The sequence below is a fragment of the Mauremys reevesii genome, linkage group 8 (assembly GCF_016161935.1).
Source record: "Mauremys reevesii isolate NIE-2019 linkage group 8, ASM1616193v1, whole genome shotgun sequence".
Taxonomy (NCBI): Eukaryota; Metazoa; Chordata; order Testudines; family Geoemydidae; genus Mauremys; species Mauremys reevesii.
In genome coordinates this window covers 79,166,500-79,191,326 of record NC_052630.1, presented here as the reverse complement: position 1 = coordinate 79,191,326, position 24,827 = coordinate 79,166,500, and the positions used below count along the sequence as shown (strand labels likewise).

Sequence of the window (24,827 nt, the reverse complement as noted above, 5' to 3'; positions counted from 1 at the left end):
AATGAATCGATGATACAAACACAAAACCCAAACTGTATAAAACCAGCCACATTTTAGCCTAACATAAGTAGGGACATAGACTAGAAAACAGCTTTTGAACAAACATTTGTTTTGTCCCAACCAAGTCTCAGGTATGAGCATGGTTTTTAAGCCCTGTGCAGACAGACCCTTAATTGGCAAGGGCTGGGGGTAAGTGGTGACACAGGAACCATACCTGGTGCCAATGTAACCTGAATGGGTTTTCTTCTTATTGCAGTAATAAATACCATCTTGCACCTATAGCCCTTTACATCTACAGGCTGATTGTTCTTGGTTCTTTCTGAAGTCATGTAGATAATAATTCTAGCAGATCAAATCAAGATCTCATGGCTCCCTCAGCAATCAAGGCACTATTCCCAATGGTGTGTGGCTCAGCTGACATCACTTGAATTTGATGTTATGAGAGACTGGAAACTAATGGGAGAGTTCAGCCTCTCTAGAGATTTGTTGCGTTCCTATCCTGCCTGTCTCTGCAATGGTTTCTTCTGCCTCCAGGTTTGCTGCAGTCTAGTGGGAAACTGCTTCAGGGAAGGCTTAGTTCTTTTCCACCTTCTAGCCTCCTCTTCAAGTCTGGAAGCCAGCCTGGAGACAAGGTAAGAGTTTGGAGGGTAGAAAAAGGAGAAGCTATGAAAAATCTGTGAGGAGAGCAAGGGGAAATTCTCACAGTAGGGAGCTGGGATGAAAGAATGGGAGCCCTTTGCCTTGCTGTGTTTAGCAATTACCAATCTCTCCCGGGGCTCTAATTCCTATTCAGGTCTGGATCTGCTGTTTGTCACAGGGTTGCTAATGCTCTGAAAGGCTTGGGGGCAGTTATATGGGGTAGTATCCTGGGTGGAGACACATTCAGCTTTCCATTAACTGATTGTTCTGTATCCTGGGGGGAAAAAAAGGGAGGTGGGGGAATCTAACTTATTTTCAATAATTAAGACAAGGTTGTCTTGTCTCTCTCTCACCAACAGAAGTTGGTCCAATAAAAGAGACTTAGCTCATCCCTCTTAGCTCTCTAAAGCTGATCGCTGCATTTCTAGGTGTAAAGTATCTGCCTGTAGAGCTATGTCAGGCTTGAAACAGCTGTGGTGGCTGAGAAGTATTTAAGCTTTCTAGTGCAGCCTGAGTGTCCCTGGAAACTAACACTGTGGACTAAGACAGGCTGAACAGACACTAATACTAATAGGGAAATTCTCAGAGAAAAGCTGGAGTTTGCTTAGTGGTGTGCTGGCATTTAGGCCTTGAGGGGATGGTAATTTTTCCTAGTTTGGGAATTTCTGGAATATTTTCTCCTTTCAAACAAAATCCCCCTCTGGCTAGAGCCTTTCTTGAGACTAGTAGACAAAATTCAGAGTGGTTGATTGTTCCACTCCATTGAACTGGTCTTGAACTCATCACTAGGGACCGTCTTCCTTATAACAGCCATAGGCACCAAGCAAGGCCAACAATGGGAGAACAAACTACCTGTGACAGATGTGTAGTCGCATTAATCAATGTGACTACACATTATTGGAAGGTGTTCAGATACTACAGTGATGTGTGGTATAAAAACCTGTATAGAAGAGATTCTGAATCCACATAGTCCCTAGTTTTAAAACCTAAGTCGACATCACCTAAGTGGGGTGATGCAGACTCTTGGAATTAGGGGTGTGCATGAGATTTAATATTTGTAAGAACTGTTTGAATGATGGTCATACCATGAAGATGAGTTCTTCTGTTACTTCAGTCGCACAAACGGTTTGAGGCACGACAGCAGCCCTTGGTGACTTCCCATGAATAGTAAAAGGGAACTATTTGGGAACTATTCCTGTAGATCCCCAGCACAGAGCCCTACTTGGAATTGTGTGTGGTAGTTAAATCCTGGAGCAGAGCAGCTGGGAGACCTGAAATACCATGGGAGTGCTTGGATACCAGCTCATGATGGGTGTGGTATCAAACACAGACTAGGTTAATGGGGGGTTACACCGAAATGGCAGCTTTTTAAAGAGTCCGTCTATCAAATGGCTCTATATTGTACATTCTTTATTTTTACTTATATGAGACTTTTTAGTGTTGAGAAGATAGTCACAACCAGACTCCAATGGTTTCAAAGTTTTGGCCAGGACAGGTTCTCATTGACCTTGACACATTCAGGGGCAGGGGCAGGTGAGGAGTCTCTCGATATTGGTTGTCACTTTTAAAATCTACTCATCACATTAAAATGGTTTTAAAAAAATTCTGTAATCATGTCCGATAATGATGGTCTCTAATACATTTATGTAGTAATGTTCACTTCAGCACTAGTATGGACATGCTGTTGCTATATGGACACAATATGAAGCCACAATGTTTGTATTCCTGTTTTGTGCACCTTTTGCACTATAAGAAGATCCATTTCTTAAAATCGGGGTAACTCTGTGCCAACAGAGAGAACATCTTGATAAACAAGGTAGATGAGACTCCAAATAGGGAAGGGCCTTGTGGGAAAAGCTGAGCAAACAACCAGTGACAGTCACAAAGACAACCAGCAGATTAATCTTTCTGGGAAAGAGACTTCTTTCTTCAGATGGTACAGAAGGAGAAATGTTTGTCCTGAGATTGTCCAGCTCAGTTAGTCAAATACTTCTGTGTTTTCATACACATTACTGACTACAAATATCTGCTACATGTTCTGTCAGAGTGGATCAACTAGGAAAGCTCTGATACTGTTGCAAAGGATGGCTACAGTCAACTTAGAAATACATACATCAGGTAAAATATAAGTAACTTGCTGTTCACGTTCCAAAGGGACTTGCTTTCATCTCATTGACATTGTGGCATTGTTCCTAAACTAGAGTGGGGTACAGACAGTTCTGAAAGAAGGCAAGGAGTCTGAACACTTGAGTTTGCACTGGGTGAATTGGAATGTTAAGCTAAAGTTTATGTTGCCTGCTTTTAATAAGCTTGCCTAGGAATATGTGATGGTTAGGAAATATGCCGGGGAAGTTAGGGTAAAAAGCAGGGGCGGCTCCAGGCACCAGCACGCCAAGCGCGTGCCTGGGGCGGCAAGCCACAGGGGGCACTCTGCTCGTCGCTGTGAGGGCAGCAGGCAGGTTGCCTTTGGCGGCATGCCTGCGGAGGGTCCACTGGTCCTGCGGCTTCAGCGGACCTCCCGCAGGCTACTGCCAAATCCACGGGACCGGGGACCTTCCGCAGGCAAGCCGCCGAAGGCAGCCTGCCTGCCGTGCTTGGGGCAGCAAAATACCTAGAGCCACCCCTGGTAAAAAGGGCAAACATATGGAAATGTGGTGAGAGCGATATTTAAAGTCCTTCTAATTGCTCACACAACCTGTGTTTTTTTTCTGTGCTAAGGCAAATAATGGTAAATATCTTCTTTAGGTTTATTTCTGTAAGGTGTTGAGTGCTGCCAACCCTGATCCAGCAAAGCCTTTAAGCATGCGTGTTAATTTCAACATGTCTATTCATATGCCTAAGGCTTGATTGGGGCCAGACTGCTCAGCACTTTAAGATCCAGAACTTAATAGTTCCTTAACAGTTTGAAAAGAGTTATGCTTGTCAACCCAACCTGACTCTCCAGATTGGAGATTTCCCTCCTCCCTCCCCCCCACTTTGGAGGTGAAAGCAGGAAGCACCTCATAGACAACTTCAGGGTCTCCCTGGGGAGCCTGTTCCTTGGTGACCCTGGTTTTCTCCTCTTCACTAGCCTCCTACACAGCCCATTGCTGCTGCTGTGGTTGTCATTAAAAAGTCAACACTTGGCAACAGTAGCCATGCAATGGTATTGGAGGCAGATATTTCCTTATGTTTCAAATAGGAAATTTCTGTGGTATTGTAGAGACCACTGTATGTTAACACTGGAAAATGTTGACTTTCTTTAATGGTGACCACTGTATGGAGGGTCTTTGTTAAATGTACTTGGCTGTTTACCATCACATTAATCTGCTCATCTTCTGCAGTACATTTTAGTGTAAAAAGCATTAGGTGGTATCTGTAAGACATCAGGATGGAGAATCAATGGCTCCCAAGTTAACAGTGACTGCTGTCCAGCCTTGGGTTCAAACACACTCCCCACTGACTCTACAGCCCTCATCTCCCAGGGAGAACAGGGACTGGTAGTAATGGTAACTACACTTGTGATTTTTATTGCATGTTGTGACAAATTGAAGCTCTGAGACCAGATGTCCCAATTTTATAGGGACAGTCCTGATTTTTGGGTCTTTCACATTTGCTGTCTGGTCTCCCTATCTGAGAGGAACAGTTTTTCTGAGTTCAGATATTCTTACATGGGTTGTGCTAAATACCAGTGCTTATGAGGCACACAGAATAGATTTCATTTAAAGCAAGTGTAATTTAAGAAGCTGACATCCTCCCTTTACCCTGACTGAAAAGGCAGAAGCAAATATATCTGGCATAAACATACTGCAAAGAGTCTGCTGACATGCCAAACTTTCCATTGTACTGGCAGAGGGATTGATCTAGGTGACTTGATAGGTGGTTTTCATCTCTAATGGCCACGAGTCTTAACAATAGAAACAACAGCTTGCATCCCTTTTGTTCTTTATAAGAACTTGTCCCCTTCATGGCAGAGGTGGCTCAGCTAAGGATTCTAGGTTTTTATCTGCACAAGATGTAGCACGTAATGGAAAGTGTGGAATGTGGAAGTTCATGGTCACTTCACTTCAAAGTCAGTCATGTGCATACATACTTGTCCGTACAATATAGAATCTGTATGCCAGACTTACTAGTGAGCTAGACGTTCACTGGATTGTGTGTGTTAACAAAAGAGAAATGCTGCTTCTACAAAATCCCTCTCAGAACTAACATAGGAGTAGCATAGGTTTGGAGGCACCTGCATTCATCTTGGAAATTAGATTACGTACCTAAATATGATCATTGCTTATTATAGCAACATTGCCATAACTGAGGAACCATTGGTGTTTCTGCTGTGAATAACAATGTGACCTTGGATAAACCTGCGTCTCTGCATGCACCGGCCCCCCCTTTTCCCTGACCTGTCTTACCTATTAGATTGTAAACTCTTCAGAGCAGTGTGTTCGTACAGTTGTCTAGCACAACAGGACCTCAAACTCAGCTGGAGCCTCTTGACACTACTATAATAAATCAGCTAAATCTATCCCTGATGGTACTCAACCGAAGCCGAGTCACCTGGGGATGAAATTGGACCAACATGTTTTAATCTAGTGAACCTAGTTGTTAATTCTAGAGTCTGGAAGAAACTTTAAAGTTTTTTAGACTTTTGTCATATCTGAAGTGTTAAGATATACTTAGTTTTAAAAAATCCTTTTGCTGGCATTAGGTTTTGGGTGAAGCCTTTCACTGTTCTGTTTTTTTAATAACCAAATTAAGCAGCTGAATTTGTTCTTGGTGCAATTTCATTGAAGTCAGTGGAATTACACTATAGCGCTGTTGGTGTAGTTTGGTAGCTGTTTTTGTGATTTGTTTCGCATAGTAACCTTTACATTCTAACAGCTAACCTGATGATGGGATAAGGGCAGGAAGAGGAAGTTCCAACAATGACATTTGTTTCTATGTTATGTATACACGTGATATTATAAATTCATGGCCAAGGTGTCCATTTCTTCCTTCCCTATGCTAGACTATCATAGCACTTTTTTTTCATTTAGGGCAGTGGTCCCCAACGTGGTGCCTGTGGGTGCCATGGCGCCCGCCAGGGCATTTGTGTGCCTGCCTAGTGCCCAGAAGGGGAAAGAAGCCATGGCCCTGCGCCTACTGGGGACAGAGAACTGAGGCTGCAGGTGCAGTGCTCTCTGTTCCTGGAAGGTGTGGGGCCTGCCTAGTGCCCAGCAGGGGAGACAAGCTGCGGCCCCATGCCTGCTGGGGACAGACCAGCAGAAGAGACAATCCGGATTCCGTGCCTGCTGGGCACAGATTACTCCAGGGCTGCAGGCACCATTGTTCTCTTTCCTCGCGGCTTTTCTCCGGCTTCTCTCTTGATTCATATATTATGTAATATTTAATATGATTTTTTGTATTATTTAATGTACAAATACAAAAGAAGTCTTGAAAAATTGTTGGTGCCCACCACACTCTTCTGAAAACATGAATGTGCTACTGGCCAGAAAAAGGTTGGGGACCACTGATTTAGGGCAATGATTAAGTAACATTGTCTCTAGAACTGTGTAACTGAAGATGTAATGACCAAATTCTGACCAGCTTTAGGATGCAGCTCATCAACTTTAGTGGGTTTGTGCACAGGTTGTAAGTCAAGGTAGAAAATTGCATTAAATATCCTCCTGAGGAAGTTTAAAAGAGTAAAAATCTGACCAAGCTTTTTAAAAGAAAGCAAATGGGAGAGCATCACTTTTTTAAATCATCAGAGAAGTACCCAAGACAGTTAATAACAATCTTCTCTTTGTAACATAATGTGATCGGCAGATGGCACCAAACATTTGGCCTGAAGAAGTGTGTGGGAGGGAGGGGCAGGGGGGAGTGGGAGGGAGTCTTGTGCTACAGTATAATAGGCAATTAGAGAAGAAGCGCATTGTTCTGTAGCCATATCGTCTGGGACTACAAGATTCTGATGAATTGTACTAGTGCCGTGGAACTCTGATTTATTCAGTGTATACCAGCACACTTGACAAATAATTTTGTGTACAGCATCAAGGACTAAGCGCAGCTTTTCAGCACAAGGGATATATTTTCACCTTCATGGATGGAGATTTAGTAGGCTCACGAGAAAATCCCCATCTATCAGGATGAGAAATGCACATACAAATATTTATCTTGAAGAACCAGCGGAAGAGGGTGCAGTAGAAGGAAAGAGAGGCTGGAGTGGAGTTATGTAGAGCTCTGAAGGTCAGGACAAGGAGACTGAGCATAACATAAGAGACCATAGAAATCCAGTAGAGAAGGACGATATGCTAAGGCAGTAAGCAAGGAAGTCCTTATAGCAGGGGTAACCAACTATTTTTTTTTTTTTTGGTCAAGGTTCAGATTTCTTGGTCAAGATATAGTGCAGGTCCAGGAAATTTCCACTACATGCATCCGACGAAGTGGGTATTCACCCACGAAAGCTCATGCTCCCAAACATCTGTTAGTCTATAAGGTGCCACAAGACTCTTTGCTGCTAGTCCAGGTCCAGACTCCAGAGAAAATAATGAAAAAAATAATAATGAGGGGAATGGGCAACAGGGGATGGATCACTTGATGATTACCTGTTCTGTTCATTCCCTCTGGGGCACCTGGCATTGGCCGTTGTCGGAAGACAGGATGCTGGGCTAGACGGACCTTTGGTCTGACCCAGTGGGTCCGTTCTTATGTAAGTAGATAAAATGATATTGAGGATTAATTATATCTGTTCTCCAAATATTGAAAGCCAGCATCATGTAGGGTCTAAAGCTTCTATCAAAGCCTTGAAAGGAAAAGACTTCTGTTCCTATCGATCTCCACTAGTTCTGCATGTGCTTTAGTATCTAACAAAGGGAATTTGCTTATCACAGATGTATGTAGATCTGTAGAAGGAACTCTTTGTTGACCAGACAACCTGATTAGCCTGATCTTTCCAAACCAGCAATTTGTGGTGCCTCTATCCCTGGCGATATAGGGCCAAAAGACTGCAGAAGTGTTAATGGGCCACTCTACCTTGAATTGTCTCTTAAATATGTCCTAACTAACCAACCTGGGAGTACCTTTCCCAGACAGGAAGAGCTGTGTGTGGGGCTCAAAAGCTTGTCTCTCTCACCAACAAAAGTTGGTCCAGTAAAAGATATTACCTCACCCAATTTGTCTCAGAAAAAGACAGGCATTCAGTTTTGTATATAAAATGCTTATGTAATTGCATGTCTCAGTGGCATGCAGATATATCAGGAATTTTCCAAATTATTATTCAGCTTCCTCACCCAAAAGAAAACCACAGTCTAGTTTCTTCTGGTATCATTCGTCTCTCTCAAATCACCACAGACCAGTGACTTTTCACTTCAAATCCTAGCCATCTTGCCATCTGACAGCTAGCTTTCTTTTCGGTGGGCCTGGAGGCCCATCAGCCATCTTGGTGTACAACATCACCGGCAAGCTTTCTGTACACCAGCACAGCAGCCATAACTGACAAGCAGCCCTACTGGCTCCAAAATGTTTGCAAGTGAGATTGTCTGTCTGTTCTAAAAAGACATGTGCAATGAGTTCCAAGGCCATATATATGAGGATTCTGTCACTATTAACTCTTCTGTGAAACTATGCTCTGAGTACTGGGACATCCCAGGACACCCTATGCATAGATCTTTGGCCCAGTTTGTAAGGGATGGATGCTCTTCTTTACCTTTCCTGCATGGGTATCTGCTTGGTCTCCATTCCCTCTGTGGGTGGACAATGAATCACTTCTGGTACACAATAACTTAGGCCTGGTCTACACTAAGGGGGGGGGGGGTCGAACTAGGGTATGCAAATAGCGTAGCTGAACTCGAAGTACCCTAGTTCGACTGACTTACCCGTCCAGACGCGGCGGGGTCGAACTCCGCGGCTCCAAGGTCGACTCCACCACCACTGTTCGCGGTGGTGGAGTTCCGGAGTCGACCGGAGCGCGCGGGGAGTTCGAACTATCGCGTCTTGATTAGACGCAATAGTTCGAACTCCGAGAAGTCAAACTCACCGCGTCGACCCGGACGGTGAGTATAGACCTACCCTTATTCATGTAGTTTTTAGGTATGCAAGTGCTTTAGTTGATGAGCTTCAGCCCAAGTGGGAAGGGTGGTGTGCATCTCAGCTCCAGCATGCACTGCTGTATTGCAATACTGAACACTGGCCAAAAGGCTCCTGGGAAGGGAATTGCTTAGTGAATAATTCTGCAAATGTTCAGTTCTACACTGAGACTCTTTTGTCCATGTACTGCAGTAAGTCAGCTGCCAGGCCCTCCGTCTGTGTGGAATTTCTTCATCTATATTAAAAAAATAAAAATAAACTAGCGAATATTTTCTTAAATGAAATTGTGGCTTAGCAATAAGATTGATTCGTTCTATCCCTTCCAATAGTGACTTTTATAATGGGATTACATGAATGTAAATCTTCAGAAGAACAGTTACAAGATACATGTACATTGGTCAAACCGGACAGTCTCTATGTAAAAGAATAAATGGACACAAATCAGATGTCCAGAATTATAACATTAAAAAACCAGTTAGAGAACACTTTAATCTCCCCGGCCACTCGATTACAGACCTAAAAGTCGCAATATTACAACAAAAAAACTTCAAAAACAGACTCCAACGAGAGACTGCTGAATTGGAATTAATTTGCAAATTGGACACCATTAAATTAGGCTTGAATAAAGACTGGGAGTGGATGGGCTATTACATAAAGTAAAAAATTTCCCCATGCTTATTCTCTTCCAGCCCCTCCCCCCTGTTCCTCACATTTTCTTGTCAATTGCTGGAAATGGGCCATTTTCCTTACCACTACAAACAGTTCTTTTTCTCTCCTGCTGATAATAGCTCTCCTTAAAGTGTGTATGGTAACACCCATTGTTTCATGTTCTCTGTGGGTGTGTGTGTGTGTCTTCCTACTGTATTTTCCACTGCATGCATCCGATGAAGTGGGCTGTAGCCCATGAAAGCTTATGCTCAAATAAATTGGCTAGTCTCTAAGGTGCCTCAAGTCTCCTGTTCTTTTTGCAGTTACAAGATAATGCCTCTAAGCACAGCATGGAGGGTTTGACTCTTGGGAGTGACTTCCTTCTTGCTGGTGATGAGTTGATCAAAGCTATATTACAAATCACTTAAACTGAAATGAGGCAAACTTAATTTTTGGGCTAAAGGGGTGATTCTCGCAGTTTGATCTTTAACTTTGTAGTTTGCTATGGAAGGGAAAACTTTTATAAATCAGAAGGAAAAAAAGTAACAAGTACTTGTCTCTAGAAGAATAGCCCCCAGTACAATGAGGATCTGAGCTTGACTGTCCTCTAATAGTAATTAAGCTAAATCTTAACAGATTTTAAACAAAATAGCAAGAGCGTGTCTATTTTATTACTTAAAGAAAGCATTTGTACAGATTCTATACAAAGAAAATTAGCCTGTGCCCTAGCTTTGTAACTACAGTATGATGCTATCAGGCCACCACACCTGCTCCTTATTCAAATCCCTACTAAAATCTCTGTCTCAGTGCCCATAGTTCATGCTCAGGTTACTACTACATATAAATATACTGTCACTAAATATAAAAATAATATTCTCTGGCTTTCCTAGTGTGTCCCATCTTCTCTGCCAGTCTTAATGGGAAGATCTTTAGTGCAGGGACTGTCTATCTTTGTGTCTTGTACAGGGCCAAGCACATAACTAGATGCTGTGGCCTTCATGTCCATTCAGCCAATCTGACCTCCATTTCTCTAATACCTCACTCCAAAAGCAAAAGTAGCATTCAGTCCTGCCTGGGGCTGAAGAGCAAGATAAAGTTCTTCCATCATGCTTCCCTGTTCAACACATGTTCTGTGTAGGCCTAATCCGGTCTGGTGCTCAGTATCTGCAATTCCCATTGAATTATCACTCAATGACTCAGTTGTCTCTTGCTATGCATGTGACTCTGGTAACAAATGTTAGACAATACCAGGAAGATTATGACAAAATTCTGTTTCTTTTCAAATCTGTATAGGCTACTGCAGTAAAATACTAATGTGAAACTGTCTGCTGTAGCATTGATTTAATATCTAAATAAATATACCATCAAAGCTGCTTTGGATGAAGACCCATTAGTGGGTGTAGATGTATTTGTTCTGCTAAGCTATTTGATCTCTTTGTGTGTGCCTATGTAGAGAGCGTGCAGTTCACACCACCTCCTGCCCCTACAGCAGCCAGAACCTTTCACCATAGCTATACGTTAGGGTTCCTGCATACAGGTATGTTGAAACTTCAGCCTAGCTGGACAGCATCTATAAAATTTGCTTTGACTTGGTAATAAACTCACTTGCTCCCACTGCTGCTGGAAAATGACTGTTCAACTCCTTTTATACTCAAATTGTTGGTGTGGTGGAAAACAAGAAGAGATGCATTTTACTCCACTTCAGTTAGGACCTCCAAGTACCTCAAATGGTTAGGGATAGACCTAAGCATCACTGAACTTTAGGAGTTTCAATGCACCAAGCAGCACCTAGAATAGTTTTTTCTCCCCCCCCTCTTTTCCCTCAGACAGTAGATCAGCCTTATGAAGGACATTGGCTAGTAGGCCTCACTTACTCCCAGTAACATATTTCAAAATCAATAATTGATGTACTTGATCTGTATTTAAATGTAGGTGCCTAGCATCATAGTTCCTAACGCAAGCATAGTTTTACTAAGCCTCCACCCCTCTCTGTAACTGTCCTCTTAATAACTAATTAGCCCAACCTGTTCTCTAGCGCACTATTTTTACATTTGATTACCATCACTTGCCAATATCTAATTAATGCCCTAGTGACAATATACATAGACTACAGGACTCTAATTAATATAAAAGTGCATTTGACAGGGAAGACAGCCTACTGATCAATAGCAGATCAATAATGCAGTAAGGCAATATGCTGCACTCTGTCTTTTGTCTTCTAGTCACAGCTTCTCCCTTACAGGCTTTTCTCTTTGAAGGAAAAATCTGTTGGTGCTTCTAATGAACAGTCAATAAATGATCTTTCTCAATATGCTGTAATAAACCATAGGCATTTTAAGGTTATGATTTGAGGAGCAGCAGGTCAGCTACAAGAGATGCTGAGCTTCCATGAGTTAAGTCCCTGTTGTTGTTGACAGAGGCGGTTTTATTTTTAGCCTCTGAATTCTCCTCTACAGACATGCCTCCCCTTTTATAGGAGGAAAGAAATATCCTATATTCCCAGACAGTTAAATAGCTTCCAGAACAAGGCAAGTCTCTTCACAGTTGTCTAACTTTTACCACACAACTTCCAAACAGTGCAAATACAGCTACCAGATTTAAGTTCCCACTTGTTGTACGCTCTGAAACTATGTAGGGGTGACCATTTCAGCATTCGAGCTGGCTTGCATTCAGTGTTGTCAATTTCCCTCTTTCCACCACTCCCGTGTTGTCATGAGTATTGCAGGCACAAGAAGCTGGGTATAGTCATGGCTTGCCTCCACCAAAACGTTGAAGTTTGGACTTTGATTTTCTGCTCCATTAGGGCTATTTTGTACCACTCCAGTGGTGTAAGGCAGCCTTAAATCCCACTTAGCTGGCTGCAGGACTATGAGGGAAATCCTTGGGTACTGAGCTGCCTTGAGTCTTGGATCATTTCAGGCCAATGAAATGGACCCTTTGGCATCATAGGAGCCGCTAAGGATTGCAGCAGCCTCTCAGATGCTCGGGACTGGCCTGGAACCAGCTTGGCCCCACCCTCAAGGAAGTACCACGGTGACAAAGCTACTTCTGTCTTGCTCATTCCCAACTCCGTAGACCTACCCTGACCTTGCCTTGCCTGAACAGAAGAATCATAAATAGGCCATCTGCAGGGAGAACACCTACTTCTCAGTAGTCACACACAATCTGTGGTTTTTGCTCCAGCTTGTACATCTCACTGTTACAGCACTAGGCTACTAAACTGTGTATATATTGTTATCTGAATGACAAGGCAGTAAGGACACTTGCTCAGGTGCACTGGGATGAATGATTCTTGTGGCTTGTCACAATTATGTTTACTAAATATAGTGTTTCTTTAAAACTGCAAACAAGAGGATGTGAAGCAGAGTCTGTTATGGGCAGGGCCGGCTCCAGACCCCAGCGCGCCAAGCGCACGCTTGGGGCGGCCTTTTGCCGGGAGGGTGGCAGGCGGCTCCGGCGGACCTTCCGCAGTCATGCCTGTGGGAGGTCCACTGGAGCCGCGGGACCAGCGGACCTCCCGCAGGCATGACTGCAAGAGGTCCCCCGGAGCCGCGGGACCAGCGACCGGCAGCGCGCCCCCTGCAGCATGCCACTGTGCTTGGGGCGGCCAAATTCCTAGAGCTGCCCCTGGTTATGGGTATCTAGAGAAATTCTAACTACTGTAATTGGTGCTTAGATCCTACAATAGGAGCCTTGGAAATGCTTTCCCATAGTAGTACACTTCTTCCAAGACCTGGAAGTCTCCAACTCCTTCAGATGTTGGATTAAAGCATATCTTTTAGAAACATATCTAAGCTTTTTCTTAAAGACTGCATGCAATGGTGAATCCACCACCTTCTCTGGAAAATGGCTTCAATATTTAATTACCTTCCCTCACTGCTAGGAAACTACAACTTCAAGGTTGAATTCATCTAACTTCAACTTCCAGCCACTGGATCTTCTTATGCTTTTATCAGGAAGATTGAAGAGTGCCCCCTTCCCACTCCACCATCTCTTCTTTTCAATGTTGCAGCGATTTGCCTTTCAAACTTATTTAAAGCTGAATTGGTTATGCGCCTTAAGCCTTATGTCAAAGCTTGTTTTCCAGTCCCTGAATCATTTGTGACCCTCTGACCTCTCCAGTATTTCCACATACTTCTTGAACTGTGGAAACCAGAACTGGACACTGTATTCTAATAGCAGTTTCAATGCTGTGTACAGAGGCAAGGTCACTCCCTACTATTTGATATTCCCTTGTCTATGTAGCCAAGGATTACACTACCCCTTTTTACCACAGAATTGCACTGAAAGCTCACACTGACAGTTAACCTGTGAAGAGCCTTATGTCCTTCAGAGACGCTGCTTTTCAAGACAGTCGCCACATCGAGGTATAGCCTGCATTCTTTGTTGTGAGATGATCTTGCATTTGGCTATTAAAATGTATCTTCTTGAATTATGACCACTTAACTAAGCACCCCAGATCACCAACAGTGACCTGTCATTATAGGCCACCCCACCAATCTTTGGCATCTGCAAACTTGACAGCAAAAATTGTATATCATTTAAATAGTAACTTTTCAACAGAGCAGTGTTTGGACCAAGAACTGACTCCTAGGGTGCCCTGCTAGAAACAACCCAATTAATTAGTCACCCCACTAACAATTACATGTGGAGATCTGTTAGTGAGCCAGCTTTTAGTCCCATCTAATGTGTCCTTGGTTAGTTCCATCTAATGGAAGTTTGTTTTTAATCAGTGTCCTGTGGTACTAGATTAAATGCTTGGAAAAATAAACCATAACCTTATTTAAAAAAAAAAAGATTTGATTGACAAGACCTACCTTCCATGAAACTATATTCATGGATTATAAAACAGACTGATTATCATGGAAGTTGCAGAAATCATGGAAAGTGACTTCCGCCTGTGGCACTGGGAAGCTGCAGGGTCCCCTGCACCCATGGGGGCTGGGAGCTGTGGGGTGCCTTGCTGCCTCTGGCAGCCCCCAGAGCTCCTGACTGCAGTGGGCAGCAGGGGCACCCCTCAGCTCCCAGCCCCTGCAGGGGCACCCCAGCTGCTATAGGCCATGGGCTGCAGGGGATGCTTGAGCTCCAACACTGAACCTGAAGCTGCCCCAGGGGCAGGGCTCAGGTTTCCGGGACTTTTACTAAAAATACCTGTGACAAAGTCTTAGCCTTAATTATAAGGCTAGAAGGGATCACTGATTATCTAGTCTAAACACCTCTCTTAGATGATTTGTATAATTTTAGCCTTTAATTTTTTGAGTCCTGAATTAACCATTCCATTACTTAACCAATCCATAGGTCCCGCAGTCATCCCTTTTTCAAATATTTGAACTACATGACTGTTAAAAATAAACGTCAGTGGTTCAGAGTGCTCCACAGCTAGTTCCTTTAAGACTGTTGGGTGCAAGTTATCCAAGACTGTTTTGAAAATGCTTCATTTTAGCAGATTCTGCCTCACTTCCTCTTGCTACAGATAAACTTTCTATTCCAGCCACCATCATACAAGATTAATACAGCATTTTGCACAATTTCTCCCTTTGATTTCCAGGTAGGTGCAGTCCTCTCTCCTTTACTCTGAGCTATCCATTGAGATACAAAGTTGTATTAAAAAAAAACAAAAAAACCTAGGAATTTTTTTTTTAATTATGTCAAGTGGTAGTTAAGGTTGCATGAGGACATACCTCAACCATCCAAAAACCTTAAAATTATGTAAATAAGTTAAGGGGAGAGACTTGTTCATCAATTTATATTGAAGCTGAAGTTTAAGGCCACGTTTCATAAGTTATCCTTATTTTAATGTATGTATTCACTCAACTAGCAAAACTGACAATTCACACTGGGTCTCAAGTCTTAGTATACTGTCAGTACAGGAATTTGTTCTCTGCTCCCAGTAATGAGTTGATTAAAGAGGGAAAATAGATGCTGTAAAAAAGTTTTATAAATTCAATAAAGCATATCCAAGAGTTTTGTGAAAGTGATTTATTGCCATCAAAACACTTTATTCTAATAACTCAGATCTACAGTAGTAAAGTGAAACACTTGGTGTAAAGTGCACCTGACATCAGACTTACACATGCCTTACAGGTTTTCTATGTAGTCTTCACTAAAGTGCACCTACTTCATGTTTTACAATCACTCCAGATCGTAAGTTCTTCCTCCATCATAACAAAATTTCCAACATTTTTAGAACCAGGTATTTGTTATAAACTGTAAATAACATGTCTATAAAAAGGACAGCTGAGAAATACAAAATGCGAGAGAAGACTAGCAGACAATTCTTTTTGGAGGCAGAGTACATCTCACATTTGATTGACTTCCTGTACACAGAAAAGTAACATACAAAAAGCATGGTAATCATCTCAATTATTTGGAACTGCCAACTAGTTTTAAAGTTTGTAAAAACTGGTCCAATTACAACGAACGTAGGGATTTGCATAATTAACTGAGTTTATCATTAATGAAATGCATTGTTAAACACAAAGAGCTGATATGTACTAGCACAAACTATTTGTTCAGCTTGCCAAGTTGTCAGATGTATGCTGTGCTGAGGCTTCACCTAATTAAAAGATATTTAGTACCATACAATATCTTTTTTAAAAAATTAATGTAGAAGCTGGAATGATTTGCTGGGTGTAGCACAGTTTCTCAGAAGATAACCAGAATCAAAATGTGAGGAAAGGACAAAGCAGCAAGATTTATATGCGTTCTAGTTTTTCACTTAGGAATTCTTCTACGCTATCTGTATTCCATTTGAGGATGCTCAGTTCTTCAGCAATGTTCCCACTGTCATCCAGCAGCTTTAGTACAGGATCAGAACCACGCACATACTGCACAAAGAGAAGGTTAGTTATCTTCTGTCTAGAAATCCCATTCCCTACCCCCCCACCTCACAAATCAGCTTTAAATTAAATGCCACAGTTGCTTAAATACCAATTTCAAATTGAATTACTTTTTATATGCAGGTATAAAAATGAATTAAATTTAAACCAAAAAACCTCTGAATGACATTTAATACTACAAAGCACTAAAGTGCAAAGTTTTTGTCTAATTTGGGCCATGCAAATTGTATTGGGAAATCTAAGCAGTGTTTTTTTGTTTTTGTTTTGTTTTTTTGGGGTGGGAGAGGAGGATGGGGAGGGTTATGCTAATTTAAAAATCCAATCTTTAATTTAGGAATAGTCATTCCTGATAGGCCTTAAGTAAGGTTGTAAAAGTTTAAAAAAACCTTGAAACTTTTTATCAGCATTTGCTCCAACACTGAAAACAGTGCCTAGCATCCATCTTGAACTGGATTCGTATTCTTAAATAAGGAAAAAGTAGAAAATAACCTCAACAAAACTGAGTGAGCAATAGTCCCAGTCCACATTTTTTAAAACTTTTCCCTAGATCTTATTTTTCCAAAGTGAGAGATACCACAAGTTAACTGAAGTGATATGCGTATAGGGCAGACATTTGATACTCAACGCCTGAATATATCACCTAATGATTGCATAATATTTACAGAAGGCCCCAGATATTTGCTTTGCTTCTTCAGTGCTTCTATAAAAAAAATTTAAGTTAGTGCTTGTGCAAAGAGCCTAGTTGCCAGTCATGGAAACTAGAGTCCTCCAACCCTAGAAGGCAGAGAGCATAAAAGCTTTCCCATACTGCCCATCAACAGGAGTCAAACCCATAGGTGAGAGACCATCACAAAGAGTTCAGTTTTGATGCTCTTTCAGTCCTTTTTCCTGTGATTGGCAACAAAAGGTCCCAATTACTAAAAGTTACTGAACTAAGCAACCGTAGTAACATGGTAACCTCTTCATCATACTACTTACTGAGGCAGGATTTCGAACTGTTAAGGTTCAACAACTACTGTATTATACAACACAGCATGGGAGAGGGAAGGAGGGTACAGATTGGATGGCTCAGGGAACTGGTATTCTCCTTCAGTCATTAACAAATTGTAATTGAACTTTGTTTGCAACCTGTAGTAACTAGGCAACTATCTGAATTGCTCCTTCTCCATATATCCACTAGTGTTCTCATAATGTAACTGGCATATTTTTCTAGTTACTCCTGGTCACCTCTTCTAATCCGAGTTCACTGCTGTACTATAGATTTCTGCTATTAAGACGTGCCTTGAGGCTATAATGCATCCTTTGCTAATATGACCTGCTGCTAAAATATTTTCACACTTTTTTGAAGACTCATCAAATAAAGGGGAAAGGGAAGCCCAAATGACAACTTCTGTTTCAATGGGTTAGGTTCTTTAAATACAATTAAGTTTCTAGAGCAACGGCATTGGGAATCTTATTTTACTCTGAGCTAACCTAGTCAATTTGTTTTAGTTTGCCATTACAAGTCACTACAATTAATCTAATGGCATCACTAATCAGTTTCCCAAAAGGATTGTGGAACAAATACTAGACTCAAGAGTGCTAAAGGGTTAAACTGATAATGTTTCATACCAATTCTAGCTGAGAATGCTTTGAAGTTAAATTGTATTACAAATGCAATTAAAAAAAATTAAAAGTAGAGCCGAAGAGAAATTGAGAGGCAAAGGAAAAAGATGCTCTTAGAGATTTTGAGAGAACGTACACAGAATGCATGAGGCAGAGATACAGAGTGTTTTCCAGGTGAAGTCTGCTTAAGAGAACACTATTCTCTTACAACACCTTACAACACTTAGGTGTTCAGACTATGAAGTGACATAGAATGCTGTTTCTTGGTGAGTGGAGGGAGGAGAATAAATGTGCAAATTTTATGTGGCAAGTTGAAATAAGTACATGTAGGGATTTTAAAGACAACTGAAAACTTGAACTGGATCTTGGAATGAATGGACAGACAACATAATTGTTTGAGTACAGAACAACGGGACTGTGCTGCTCTGCCCCGATTAGATGTGACAGGCAGCAGCATTCTGCACAAGAGGGAGTTCAACACCCAGCTTTCCAGACCATGAAGAAAGACTGGTGCCAGAGTCAAGGTGAGATGAAGAATGGAAATTATTAGAGGGTCAACACCACATACAAAGTCTGCAGTGAGGACAGAGTAAAAGACTTAGAGAATATGGAGGGAGGACAGACTTGAGGTAAGGGTGGGGGAAGGTGAATGAGGCCAGGAGGAGTGAACCATGGAAGGATGGAGTAAGAGGAAATAATGGGAACAGATTTATGTGGAAAGGAAGTATAAGGATGGATGGATGGGAATGGCAACTGATTGGGGGTTGAAGTATATAAAGAGGAGAGGAACACAGGAATCTTAATACAGAAAACGAGAACTGGAACTATAGCAGGAAGCTCAGAATTCCAATACTTCACACCCAGCAAGTCAGCATAGTTGAAGTACATAAACCATGTGCTATTACATAGATCAGGTTATTTCTGTAAATGCTATTTAGTAACCAATAGCACTACTGAAGCAATCATATCTTAGCAATGGATACAATACCAGGCTTTCACCCAATTATTTATAGGTGGGCCAGAACTCCTCCCATTAACATTTACATCAACACTCCATGTACAAACCCTTTGAATGGGATACAGGTTTATTTGATAAGCAAGTACTAAACACTGTGTGAAAGGACAGGTTTCAAATAGGTTTAATTCCTCTTAAGCCAGAATTTAAAATGTTTTTAAAAAATGCTACTCACCTTGATTTGCAGTCCCCTGAATAGTTTAGGTTTGTCACTCCTGACAAAAGCTGAAGTTTGGAAGAAAGAACAAAGAAAACCAACTGAATCATTATTCTATAAAGAACACAAAACTAGGTTCTCCTTCTACGTGGTCTCACATTTACGTTAAATAAATGCATATTTGGAGATGTAATTTTTCCAGATATACTTTTAGATTATGAATACATGCTTCAGCCTCCAAACTATACTGCTACGAGCATTAAAATCCTCATCAATAAGCAATAACAGTTGTGGAATGTATTGTACTTAGAAAAAGCCATGTTTTTACTTTGAATACATCTCGTCTTTTTTTCCCCCAAACACGTGGAAGCACATCTAATGCCAGTCGTCGTTTCCATGTCTGAAGGCGAATCCTAAGAGATTTATATTTTATTGTTGAGGGCAGTCTAGGGCTCGTACAAGGTGCTAATGTGCAAGAACATTAGTTTGAAGCCTAGTTGACAATGCATTCAGTTTTGTGAGTGGAGGAGGAAGGGATGTCTCTAGTCATCTCTCTGTCTCTCTCATGCACACGCAGTCAGAGAAACCCTAAACGTCTACAAAAAAAGCAGAAATCCTTCTGTTCAAGCTGACTTTCGAGGCAGCAGGTTTGAGAATTTCCCAGGACTCCCAAATCAGTCAAATTCAGATCCTCCCCTTTTTATTCCATCCTTTAGAAACCATCTGGCCCATTTTCTTCCAAGATGTCAAGGGTCTCTTCAGACCAATGTATCCTGCCAGTCCAAGAATGCAGCCATGAGTGAGACCATCTACAGCTGGCCTTTCCCTTTACGGGAATGCCTCTCATAAGAAATTGAGATCCTAGCTCCACTGCAGTTGACAGTTATAGGAGAGGTGCCAGAACTCTACAAGTTTTAATCCCAGCATCTCTTGACTTCATGTTGTTGCTTTCAAAAGATAACTACCAATTTACATACATGAAAAAGGAGGAGGATCTTTCAATGTTAGTGTGAAGTAATTTAAATTTTTTTTTAAGAATTGCTAATGCATTTAAATTGACTTAAATACAATTCCTATCTCTAAGTGTTACAAGATGGGATTTTCTGCTGGGAAGTGTAGTATTTGTGATGCAATAGCTTTCACTGAGACAACAGTACTGTTTCACAATGGAAATAGCAAAAAACATTTCTAAAACACTCATAATTACAGTGGTATATATTCACTACAGCTTTCCTTTGAGAGGTTAAGCTTCATTAAAGTAGTAGCATGATGATTTGTGCAACTTCAAATTATATAAAAGAATAATTGATTTAGAGTATCCTAATGTATAAGAGGACTCCATATACCCTAAAGTAAACCTAACAGACTGGCAACTGTTACCCGGGGTTCTTTCAACCTAAAAGCTCTTGGTAACGTTTACTCTGTGAGGTGGTGTCGGGCAATAAATCAGGGGAGGCACGGCTGTCCAACTGATGGATGGCTGGCACAAATGGGACAACACGAGTGCTTTCATTTAAAGCTAAACTTTACTTACTCTCAAGCACTTACACACGTCCGCAACAGGTTAGTAAAACATCCCCAACCCTTGATAATTACCAAATCCGAGTGTGTGTCTCGAGTGGCATAGTGGCAGCCCATCTGCCGGTGGGGAACACAACATTCATTCAGAGGGAGAGTCCAGCCCTGAAGACCCCCCCCCCCAACTCTTCCCCCTTATTTTATACATTAGTAACACAATGACATGTCCCTTAAAGAAAACTTGTTAAGCTAGCAGTTTCAATGGTCACACAAGAGGTTCCTTCTGATTAACCAGGTATGGGCTTTTCCAGAGTTTGCAGCCTTGAGGCCCCAATAGACATTCCTGGGGCACACCCTACTCTTCTAAAATGCATGTATCAGCAACTTCTACACAACTCTTATCAGGAAGGATGGGAGGTCAAGTTTCCCTTTCTGTGGCATCCAAAACCCCCTCCCCTCCTGCCTTGGTCAAGCTGAGCTCCCTACATGGCCACTTTACAGCCTGCTGACTTGGCTGCTTTTAGCAATAAGCCATAGTGGTTTCAGGCACTTTACTGGTTTGCCAAAATCTCACTGTATAGCAACAACTGTACTGTATATATTGTAGTAAATATAGGAGATAGGAATTTTCAAACAAATGAGTGCAAACACACAACACTGGACTGAAGCCAATGTACGCTGAAATCAGGGGGAGCAAAATAAAAACATTCAGCTGAATAACAACACTACTAGAAACAAGACCTTAATTTTCTAGTCAGCTAGGTCACAAGAGAGAAAAATCAGTAGATAAGGAGGGGGATCTACCAAGACTAACAAACTACTCAAGACTTTATTCAACTGTCATCACAGAAGGAACATTTAAGCCTCTAGTTTTCAAAGGAAACATTCAAGAAGTGAGATTGCACAGAAGAGTAAAAATAGAACTTCATCCTATTACGTTTAGACATTCGTGCCTTATTTATAAAGATAAGATACAATGAATTGTTGAGTAAATGGCAAAAAAGCGTTGGCTAGTAATATGTATAAATCATTCTGAATAGTAAAGTTTGCAGACTTAATTTCCTCCAGCAAGGACACTTCTGTAAATTTATAATTTTGGGGGGCCGGAGGGAAAATAACATGGTCCTGCTTCAAAACCTCCATAATGACCCATATAATTTTAAGAGACTAAATTACAAAAGATGAAGTGCACATCTAGACTTTAACAGGCTCAGTCATTTTCCTTGTGGGGCCTCAACTCTGGAGAAAAATTTTTATTAATGTGGATGGCATACTGAGGACTAAAAGTTTCTATGAAAAAACAAGTACTTCGGAATAGCAATTTGATAGATTACAAAGAACTAAAATTTTCTAAAACTGATTCAAGATAGCTGGAATGAGGAATGTGATTCATCACAAAAAGGATGCGGGTGTGTATTTGCAGTTTCCCACTCAGCATGACTAATAATTCTGCTACAGTTCTGATTTGAAGAGCACTGGTTTTGACCATTCCTACTGTGTGATGTTTATTTTATCTGAATAATATTCTGGCTAAGGAAGACTGTGATAAAGGGCATTAGTATTTGGGGGGAGTTTTTTGAACAAAGGCAACATTGAAAATGGAAGGGATCTTAGTAAATACCTTCAAGGTGTAAGTCTTAATCAATGGGATTTTATGAAAAACAAGACATTTCCACTATTTGAGAATTGGGTTAAGATTTCTGTGTAACAGATTTGCTGGGAGTGTACCAATTGCCTGATTAAAACCAGTCTCATAAGGAGGTGAGCTGGCTGTTCTCTTGCTGATCAACTGAATGCATTGGGAAAGCAGCAACATTCAATGAATGTCTTTATTATAACAATGGAAAGAATGTTAATACATTAAATATCACAATTTTATCTCCTTCATTAACAAAACAGGGCTACCACTGAAGTCCCACCTGAAGGTAAACAGAGTACTCAGTGATTGGTTAATTTAAAAGTTTGTGTTCAGATGTAATAATGAGACTGGTCAGTCAAATGGGAATACATTTTCTGGCTTTCTATTGTGAATGAATACATTTACATGATCATACAGAAAATGTTTAGACAAAACTTCTACTCTAAATATTAATCTCACTTAGTACAAATTGAGTACAGTGTGCGTGTATCCATAACAGAACAATTTGAAGAAAATTCACCAGCATTTTTGCTAGTATCACTGTACAGATATTTGCAGAAAAATATTGTCTTTCTGTATACCCAAAGCTGTTTATATGACAGATAATGGGTGATTCTGGCAATATGTACAAAGACACTTATTTAAAATATTTCTGGAAGGTGGTTTTTTTAAATAGTGTTGTATAATCAATAAGCAACCAGTTTTCCAAACAGAATAACTTGCTGGGACTAAAGATTTTTCATTGTCTCTCATACTCTTAGGTGCTTAATATCCACCGACTACATTTTGAGCTTATCCTAGCTAGAAAGATTTAAAAAAACATTTCTTGAATATTGACCTTTTCCTAAATTTAAAAACAGCAATTAAAATCAACTACTGTACTAATAAGTGTTCCATTTGATGCATCAGTACCAGAGCATCTATTATTCTTTTCTACCAGTGGTTAAATAATGGTTTCTCTCATTATATAACTTCATTGTCATACAATAATTCACTTTATTTCATAAACAAGAACTTTAAAACTAGAACTCTGTACAGTGAAGATCATCTCTGGACAAAGAGAAAAACAAGACAGAGGTTCTGCACCATCAGATTTAATTGTAAGCCAAGTGATAAAATTTTAATCCATGTTTTATAAGTACTTAAAAATAAAGAACTTGAGGTCATCTACAGAATTAACACAGTAATCTATGTAATTCTAATACATTCACAATCCAGCAATTAGTGCTGCCATCTTGTGTACACTCTGCAAGAAAAATAAATCCTAGAGGGAGCCATCAGACAGGAATCAAACTGAAGTGAATGTTTGTAATGAGAGCATTGGCAATGACAGGTTACACAGTTCAATATAACCTAAAAATACCAGCACTCCTGAAGCTTCAGAAGCAGCAGCATGACCTTCAGTCAACCTCACTTCTTAACAAACAGTCAAGTGACAACTGGAAATATATAGAGCCCTTAGATAAATTTAAGGTTCCCAAAAATTTAAATTTTAAGGTGGAATCTCTCAAGATAAAAATGATGATTTTTACTTCCTGCCAAAACAAATGGGCAAGTATACTGAAAACTCAAGGTATCAATACTTGAGACTGAGGATAAATTCAAATTAAATAAAATCAGTATTACATTGTGCTTCTAAATATTTTACAGTATGTGGGAACAAGAACGCTGGTTGTATCAAAACTGGTTTGAAGACACCAGTTATCAGGACACATTTAGATCTGCTAATTATATGAAAGTTCATGACCAAGAGAAAATTATGTACCTATAATTTTTCCTCTATTACCATTGTACAAAAGAAGGGTTGCCAGTCAAATGAGAGTATGTATTGGCAGGCTCCCAAGCTTCAGTCATGGTATGTTTACACTGAAGTTACTAGTGTGACTGCAGATTACACAGACATACCTGAGCTAGCTTTAATTTGGCTAGCTTGTGTACCCGGAGCACTGAAGCTACAACAGCGTGCGCTTCAGCGTGGGCTGTACAAACCAACCTGGAACACTGGTAATTACTTGCATGACTAGCTCATGCTGAAGCATGTGTTGCCATGCGTTCACTGCTCTAATACTGGAGCTAGCTAGATTAAAGCTGACTCTGGTATGTCTACATGAAGCAGCAATCACACCATGATTGCAATGTAGACAATACCTTCAATCATTTAAAAAAGCAAGCTAAGTTTAGTAGAATTAAGGAAACCTATGAACTTTTTTAGAGAAAACAAGGATTAAGAGAAAGGACTCTTGATTACTAATGGTGAGCCAGCTTCCAGGATATTAGATTCTAGAGGTCCTGAATGAGAAACTGATTTTAATTAGTTCCTTTTCAGGATAATTATCCCCAGCCCCTCGATGTAGTGTCTTCCTATATGTTCACCATTATTTCCCCAAATGGGTATAAATTGTAGGGGACTAAGGGAACAGGATGTTGAAGCTGGTTTAACTGAAGAGGAAGTCTCAGGAGGACCCTGGGATTTTCATAAGAGGGTGGAGTGAGGAAGAAGAGTATGTACACTACTATTTTAAGACAGGTTAATAGAACAGAAGTCATTTTGTATCTGTGCCACCTTAATTTGGCCCCCTTGTGCATATGCGTTTTGATGGATCGTGCTCAGTTAATGAGCAGCTGGACCTGATAACATCAAGAGTCCTTCTAGCCCTTCATTTGTAAGGTTTTCTTTTATTCTCATTGTTTAGTGTGTCTCTCCATGCCTTATTTATTGCACAC

General features: G+C 40.8%; 1 protein-coding gene and 1 long non-coding RNA gene across 2 annotated transcripts in view; one reads left to right on the top strand and one right to left on the bottom strand.

Annotated features, from left to right (window-relative positions):
- Positions 1-305: 305 nt before the first annotated feature.
- LOC120369955 lies at positions 306-13,977 on the top strand. The gene is made up of 3 exons (XR_005583523.1): positions 306-401; positions 535-632; positions 13,214-13,977. It is a non-coding gene; the product is annotated as an uncharacterized LOC120369955 (long non-coding RNA).
- Positions 13,978-15,294: 1,317 nt separating this feature from the next.
- The window catches only part of SELENOF (selenoprotein F), a 39,510-nt gene continuing 29,977 nt past the window's right edge, over positions 15,295-24,827 (bottom strand). Inside the window, exons 4-5 of the mRNA XM_039483817.1 lie at positions 18,965-19,014; positions 15,295-16,157 (exon numbers count right to left, since the gene is read on the bottom strand). Coding sequence (XP_039339751.1) covers positions 16,026-16,157; positions 18,965-19,014 — 182 coding nt within the window. The 3' untranslated portion in view covers positions 15,295-16,025. The remainder of the gene's footprint in view (positions 16,158-18,964; positions 19,015-24,827) is intronic.